Source organism: Poecilia latipinna, unplaced genomic scaffold, assembly GCF_001443285.1.
Source record: "Poecilia latipinna isolate Pla-1442-1.1 unplaced genomic scaffold, P_latipinna-1.0 Scaffold577, whole genome shotgun sequence".
Taxonomy (NCBI): Eukaryota; Metazoa; Chordata; class Actinopteri; order Cyprinodontiformes; family Poeciliidae; genus Poecilia; species Poecilia latipinna.
The window spans coordinates 248,725-256,550 of NW_015113193.1; the positions used below are offsets into that span (position 1 = coordinate 248,725).

A 7,826-nucleotide genomic window follows, 5' to 3' on the forward strand; every position below is an offset into this window, starting at 1 on the left:
AGGTCCCCGTCAGGTCACCTGGTCAGGTCACCTGGTCAGGTCCATGTCAGGTCACCTGATCAGGTCCCCGTCAGGTCACCTGGTCAGGTCACCTGGTCAGGTCCATGTCAGGTCACCTGATCAGGTCCCCGTCAGGTCACCTGGTCAGGTCACCTGGTCAGGTCGCCAGTCTGTGGCAGGGCCAGAATTTATTCAGTCTTGGTCATTTCTGTTGAGATTTTCTGCCATTCACTTTGATTCTGAAGGTAATGTCTGAGCTGCAGATATCTATAAAAGTCATTTTTTGTAAATTAAATGCCCGCTGATTTCATTGAGACCCTTTAAAGAGCTGTGCTAGAAATACCAGTGCCCCATTCGTCCATCTCTCAAACCCTGCATCCATAGTAGCTGGGATAAAATATGGAATCTTAGCTATTTTAAAAAAAATTTGATATAGAGTCAGGAAAATGTAATTTCTTTTTTTTATCCTTGACCAAATATTAATTGTTTCCCTAATCTAGTGATTTTGAATCTTGAGATTTCTTTGAACCATCTTTGTTGTAAAGGGCAGTTTATCTAGGGACAGTTTTGGCAGGCTCTTTGCTCCATATCTGCCCATATTGTCTCTTGATCCTTTTCCTAACCATAGGATATCAGTTGAGCAGCCCAATAATATTTCTTTAATTCAGGTGAACCTAACCCTCCATACTCTTTGAGGAGTAAAGTATTTTGAGTTTAATTCTTACCTTTTTATTTTGCCATACAAACATTGATATCCTTTTATCCATCTCTTTACAAAAGGAGTTGGGAATGGAAACTGGGAGTGATGGGGATACAAACAGTCGTCATGGTAAGACATTCATCCTGATCGTTTCCACCTTTCCCCCGACGATCTCCCATCTTTCTAGGTCTTTTATAATTTCCTTCCTCAGTTTCTCATAATTTGCTTTGAATATCTGTGAAATTTGAGGTGTGATAATTATACCCAAGTATCTAAATCCTTTATTGGTCCATTTGAACTTTACTTTCTCTTTTAGCTGTGTTGGACATTCACCTGATAGCATCATTGCTACCGATTTACAGCTGAAACCTGCAGGTTCATCAGAAATCAAACTTCTTTATATTAGGATGTTGTTTTGTTTAAAGTTATGCATTTAAAAAACATTTTGCTAAATACAAATAATTTACAGTTTTGACCCACATGGCAAAAAACTGTTTAATATAATTAGATCATTTAACAACTACGACCAAATAACATGATTGATGAGGTCAGATGCTCAACCAGATGATGCTGGTTGTATTTAAATTAATTTATTGTCAGTGGAGTCAGTTCAGATTAAATTAACATTTTTTGTTGCATTCACTGCAAAACCATAAAATCCTGCCAAGTATTTCTTTCTAGTTTCTAGAGCAAATATGTCTTGAAATAAGACAAAATTAACCTATGAATAACTTTTCTGCGTGACAGTTTTGAGTTGGATATTTTTTCAGTGTTGGTGCGTTTCTCTGATCAAATTAAAATTCTCATAACTTCAACCTGCACAACAGTTATTAACTCTTCACCTTTGACCTTCAGACAAAATGGACGACACTCCTGGTGATGAATATTCGTTCCTGTAAAACCAAAAGTCTTGATTTCATCGTTTCGGTTACTACAACCATAACTAATCATTAAAATCACTTCATTTATGCATTTCTTCATCATTTTTCCAGAAATTTTCCCCTAGGCTGAGTATTTCCTCTCAGATGAAACTCATTTTTGACTCTGTACCCAGAAGGAGTTTCTGATGTTTGCTGTAAATGAGTTACTTTCCTTTCTTCCTGTGATCTGCAGTAAAAATGAATTCTTTCACTAAATGCAGTGAAGTGGAGTTTTGCATTAGACAACAGAGGCTGAACGGAGATAAGACGGCGAGGACATCAGACAGTTCATGAACGTTTTATTCGTATGAAATGAATCGTTGGTTTAGAGGAATGAACTCTTTGTTCCTTTCTGCAGGTTTTAAAATGTTTTATAGTTTGATTGTTTAGGAAATGCACCAGAACCAGAATAGATCTTTAAATGTCTGCCTGCCTCACTTTCCAGAGTTTTATTTTGGAAGGTGTGCGTCATGTTGCTCCCACGTCACAGCCGGGCGCTGCTCCGGTTTGAAGGGGTCAGAGTTCACACAGAGGCTGGACGTGGACAGACTGTCCTCTGGTAGGACGCCCCGTCCCCAGCAGCGGAGCAGCTGCAGGATGAAGGCGCTGCGGGTCGGACTCACCCTGGTTCGGCAGTAGGTCCCCTGCTCTCTGTGTGTGTGTGTGTGTGTGTGTGTGTGTGTGTGTGTGTGTGTGTGTGTGTGTGTGTGTGTGTGTGTGTGTGTGTGTGTGTGGGTGTGTGTGGACCGGCTGCAGCTGGTTGCATGTCTGCTGTCACATGAAGCAACGCAGCAGGTGTTTGGTAGTCATGGTAACGCTCCAGGTCAGAAGTCAGTGGTACCGAGTTAGCATGGAGAAGCAGCTTTTACTGCTTCCCAGTTCATAATACTGGTTTTAATGGTCAGTCCAGTGAACACTGCTGTAGCACACACTAACCACAAGGTGGCAGAATCAACACGACTTTACTGTTATTTATACTCAGTCAGAGGAGGGGGGGGGTGATGGGTGATTGATGGATGGATGATTGATGATAATTTCCATCAACCTTCTGTTCTGTGCAGCGGAGAGACGGAGTACAACAAGGCAGGACTGTTACAAGGTTGGAGGAAGATCTGCAGCATGTTAATGATTTCCTCTGGTTCTGATTCCTCTGGTTCTGATTCCTCTGGTTCTGATCCATTTCCTAGGCCAGGCCGTGGACTCCTCCCTGTCAGAGACGGGTCGGCAGCAGGCTGCGGCTGCAGGCTCTTACCTCAGAGACGTTGGCTTCAGCAACGTGTTCAGCAGCGACATGCGGCGCGCGCAGCAGGTGAGACCCGAACTGCAGCAGAACTTTATGCGCTGGTTCTTCGTTATTCCCATCACGCATGTTTTCACATCCCAGAGTTGAAATACTATTGAGAATCTGATAGTATTTATTTATCTGTATAAACCACTGGCACCTTGTCATTACCTGATTATCAAATCAGATTTATTAAAAATAAAACTTAAGGTTTTTCATTCATGATAAACCAGATGGTTACACAGACTTTGTCATATTTCTGGTCTTTTCTGCTGCCAGTCACTTTACCACAATCTGGGCCAAACAAGTTTTTTATTATTACCAGAATAAATTTTAATTTTTATAAGAACTACATTATAAGAACATTAAATTCCTGGGGATACAGATGACTGGTACTTTGACCAGTTCCTTCAGATCTCTGGTCTGATGAAGAAAGCTCAGCTACGTCTGCAGTTTTTACGTTGGATGAGAAGAACAAACCTCCTCCTGCCGTCCCACCACTTCCTACAGAGGGACAGCAGAGGGACTGACCCGGTCCAGGACCCGGGACTGACCCGGTCCAGGACCCGGGACTGACCCGGTCCAGGACCCGGGACTGACCCGGTCCAGGACCCGGGACTGACCCGGTCCAGGACCTGGGACTGACCCGGGACTGACCCGGGACTGAATACTATAGTATTATAGTATTATACTAAAATGGTAACACTTTATTTGAAGGGGTGAGGATAAGACTGACATGACATCTGTCATAAACATGAAGGAGTCTTTATGTCATGAAGTGTCATTCGGTAAATAATGACACTTTTAATGCAAAGTTGGCATTTTAATGGATTTTTTAATGCAACTTTTAGAGCAACTTTGCATTAAAGGTGAAAACTAAAACTTTAAACATGTAATCAGCATCGAATTAAGAAAACGACTGAGTCCATCAACTGAACTGCTCAAGGATTTTCTCAACAAAATATTTTTTTCTTGTAATTTTGCAACTTCCTTCTGGTAATATTTCATCTTTATTCTACTTAATTATTGTATTTCAAAAAGAAAATCTCTGTCTTGCCTTAATTCTTCATCAGACTCGTTTCCTTCTCTGTTGGCTTCTTCTTCTGCTGGATTCAACAGGCAGCCTGTTGATTAGTTTGAGCACTGCTGCCTCCTGGTGGCCGGAGGCTTGTTTACACTGTGAAGGTTTGAGTGTACAGTTCGTTCCAGAAGTATTCGTACTCCCAAATTTTCGGTCATAAAACTCAAGAGGGCTTAAAGAGATTCTCACTTGAAATATATAGCATAAAACTTCTGTTGAGCCCCTTTACTCTGATACTTGTAAATAAAATGAAGTCACCAAGTCAGTAGCAGTGTTCACAGCCATGAAGGAATCACAGCAGACATGTTGAAGGCGCTGTGATCAGAGGAGACCAACCTTCAAAGCTCAACATGTTTCTGATCCAAAAAAAGGCGCTGATGTTTCAGGAGCTTCATCATCATCATCATCATCATCATCATCATCAGGATTATTGTTATTGTCTGCTTTGGTTTGACCTGCAGACTGCTGAGAAGATCATGCAGCAGAACAGCAGCTGTCTGCGGCTCCAGATGGTGTGTGACCCTTTGCTGAAAGAGAAAGTAGGTGATTTGTGATGGAATAGGTTCTCCAGATAAAAGGTTTAGTTGAAGAATGCTAAAGCTTTTTTTGTAATGCCTCGTTATTTCCCAGAGTTTTGGGGTCGCAGAAGGCGGACGGGTTGAGGACCTCAGAGAGATGGCCAGGGCGGCGGGGGAACCGTTCCCGGGTTTCACCCCCCCGGGGGGCGAGACTCCAGATCAGGTCAGGAATCTTAGTCATTCACCAATTGGCCACCAGGTGGCAGCAGACAGCCAGAAGTTCTTTAGCCAAATATAGCGGGAGGGGATGGGGGGGTCGGTCTATTGTGACGTCATGGATTCATTAAACAGGTTAAGGCGGTGTGTGTGTGTGTGTGTGTGTGTGTGTGTGTGTGTGTGTGTGTGTGCGAGCGCGCGCGCGCGCGCGCACGCGTCATTTCTAACTCATTTTCCAGATCATTTAGACCAGTGGTCCCCAACCACCGGTCCATGGACCAATTGGTACCGGGCCGCCCAAGAAATTATGTTTTATGTATTATTTGAGTCTGGAGGATCTTTTATTTTGAAAATCCTTTAACCGGATTCTCTCAGTTACTTGCGCACCAACACGGAGCCCACAAGCAGCAAAATGAGTAAGAAACGGATCAGATGTCTTTGGAAAGTTTCTTTGCAAAGGGGAAAAGGCCCAGAGAAGAGACAGGAGAATGGATTTATCCCGGACCGGTAGATGAGTCCCACATTACAAGCCGCTCTGTGTAACATGAGGCGACCGGCTGCTAATGAGGCAATGAAGCTTCAAACTGCTTCACCACGTAGAGACCCAGCAGGCTGTGGATATAAGCAACACTTTGGGTGTCGTTGTCTCCCATCACTCCCAGATTGGACCGTCTCGTTGCAGAGAAACAAGCTCAGGGCTCCCGTTAGTCATTATCGTGAGTTAAAATTTTCACTAAAGTAAAATGTTCGGTTTTGTGGCGCATCTGTATCTTATTTTGAAGGGATATGTAAACGTTACTATAGCGACTAGAGTCAGAGTGTTTGGGCAGTGGTCGAGAGGAGATGAGTAGAGCTTGTGAATCTTAAGTCTGGTTTAGACGGCAAGATTTAAGAATGTCGGCCGATTCTCCAAACCTCTGTGACCACAGAGCTGATAAAAGTCCAACAGGTTCGATCGGTTCGTGTTCAGCCTCAAGGAGTGCGGGTTTTGATGTCTTCGATGTTTTAAATGTTTATACTTTTATCTATTTATGTAAAAGTGGCGAGTGACTGAGGGTCATTGTGTGCACAGAAAAACCCTGTAAACTCCAGAATCTAACAGGTAAAAATAGTGCACAAAAATCCATGTAGGACGACGAAGTCCTAGCGCAAAAATTTGCGTGACAGGTGGACGGAGCCTGGTGCTGCAAGGTTGGAGATCTTGTCCTGTGAGGCGACGGGGCCTGGATAATACCTGGATAATACCTGGATAATACCTGGATAATACCTGGATAATACCCGTGTTAAACGGAAGGCGGAGACCGGCTACGACAGGCGCTTAAATACCATAACAAAAGTTTGTTTTTATCTTTTTTTTTCTTCGTCTTCTTTTTTAAATCTTTTTCTTTTTTTTTCCTTTTTCCAAAATCTCTTTCTCTTTCTTACTGTTTATTCAATGTCACATGCTGTTCTTATTTTGTTTTTTAATTATGTAAAGCCCCTTGAAATGCCTTGCTGCTGAAATGTGCTATACAAACAAAATTTGATTGATTGATTGATTGATTGATTGATTGATTGATTGATTGATTGATTGATTGATTGATTGATTGATTGATTGATTGATTGATTGACCCAGTCCTATAAGGCTGTGTCCCATAAGCTAATTCATAAAAAAAGAAATGTGAACTGTGTTCTGGTTCTGCAGTGCTTGTGCTCAGTGGTGCAAAAAGTGGGTAAGCAGTGTATGCAACGCATAGGGGCACAAAAACGATGTGAGGATTTTTTTTTTCTCGTCTGCATTTAACAGCTGTTTGTGAATGAAATGATCAATAACAGAGGAACAGCACTGATTAGACGTCCCTCCCCTCCTGCCAGCCGCTCTGCCCTCCCATACAGCTTGGTTCTCCCTTCCAGAACGAGCAGAGGCGCGTTTTCTTCTTTTAAATTTGAATTGTAGTGCTCTGACAACAGGGAGCTAAAGATGGGTGGCAGGAAAAACTCTGGGCCACAAAACAGAAAACGGAAGAGAGGGAGGGATAAAGATGTTGGAGAGACGAAGAAAAGCTTTTCAAAGTGGTTGAAAGACAGTAGATAAGTAATGTCAGTGTATCACAGTGGTTCCCAAACATTTTCTCCTGGGCCCCCCTATGGATTACAAATAGCTGTTTGGTTGAATGATGTGTGTGAGGATGGGGGGGATTCTTTGAGACTCCTTGTCTCTAAGAATGGTGGAGGAGCTCAATAGGTAAGGTATCAGTCTTTCACCCAGGAGACCCGGGTTCAAATCCAGGCCGGGACACAAAAAAAACAAACAAAAAAAACGGCAAAAACAAATTGCACTATCCAGTCTGGGTCCTTAGGCAAGACCCTTTGAGCTACTGCCTACCTCATACCATGAGAGATATCCATAACATGCCGGCTCAGACGTCGCCCGGCCAAACAAGGTCTGCGTCAGGTGCTGGGGAACCAGAGCACCTTGATGACAAATGGGCTACTGGAACAAGACGGAAATGGGCGAGAGACGAAAACATGGATCTGTTGGAATGCTACTAACTGGAAAGGCATATGGGAAAGGGAGGCGTCCCACAACAGCAATGCACAGTGGCTAACCTCTCTACGAGAGGACCACAGCAACCTCCCTGAACAAGCCCCGGTAACCATCACTGTGGCAGATGTCCAAGAAAGAGTCTCAGGTATGAAAAACTGGACAGCACCAGGGCCTGACATGATCCATGCCTACTGGCTAAAGACACTCACTGCCCTCCATGAGCGACTGGCAGTTCAACTGAACCAGCTGCTACAGAATGGGACTCACCCTGAATGGTTAACTGTTAACTAACGCACAATCCTGATCCAGAAGGATCCCTCAAAGGGTTCAGTCCCATCCAACTATCGGCCAATAACCTGTCTCTCTACAACATGGAAGCTCATGTCAGGACACATAGCGGCTAAGATAAGCGGACACATGGATAAATACATGAGCACGACACAGAAGGGCATCGGCATAAATAGTAGAGGAGCTAAACACCAACTGCTTGTAGACCCGACACACCAACCTGTGCACCGCTTGGATTGATTACAAGAAAGCCTATGACTCAATGCCACACACCTGGATCATTGAATGCTTAGA

General features: G+C 43.5%; 1 protein-coding gene across 1 annotated transcript in view; it reads left to right on the top strand.

Annotated features, from left to right (window-relative positions):
- Positions 1-2,115: 2,115 nt before the first annotated feature.
- Positions 2,116-7,826, top strand: part of tigara (TP53 induced glycolysis regulatory phosphatase a) — a 10,408-nt gene continuing 4,697 nt past the window's right edge. The window contains exons 1-5 of the mRNA XM_015042110.1: positions 2,116-2,255; positions 2,682-2,719; positions 2,808-2,929; positions 4,445-4,522; positions 4,614-4,724. Of these exons, the coding sequence (XP_014897596.1) occupies positions 2,218-2,255; positions 2,682-2,719; positions 2,808-2,929; positions 4,445-4,522; positions 4,614-4,724 (387 nt within the window). The 5' untranslated portion in view covers positions 2,116-2,217. The remainder of the gene's footprint in view (positions 2,256-2,681; positions 2,720-2,807; positions 2,930-4,444; positions 4,523-4,613; positions 4,725-7,826) is intronic.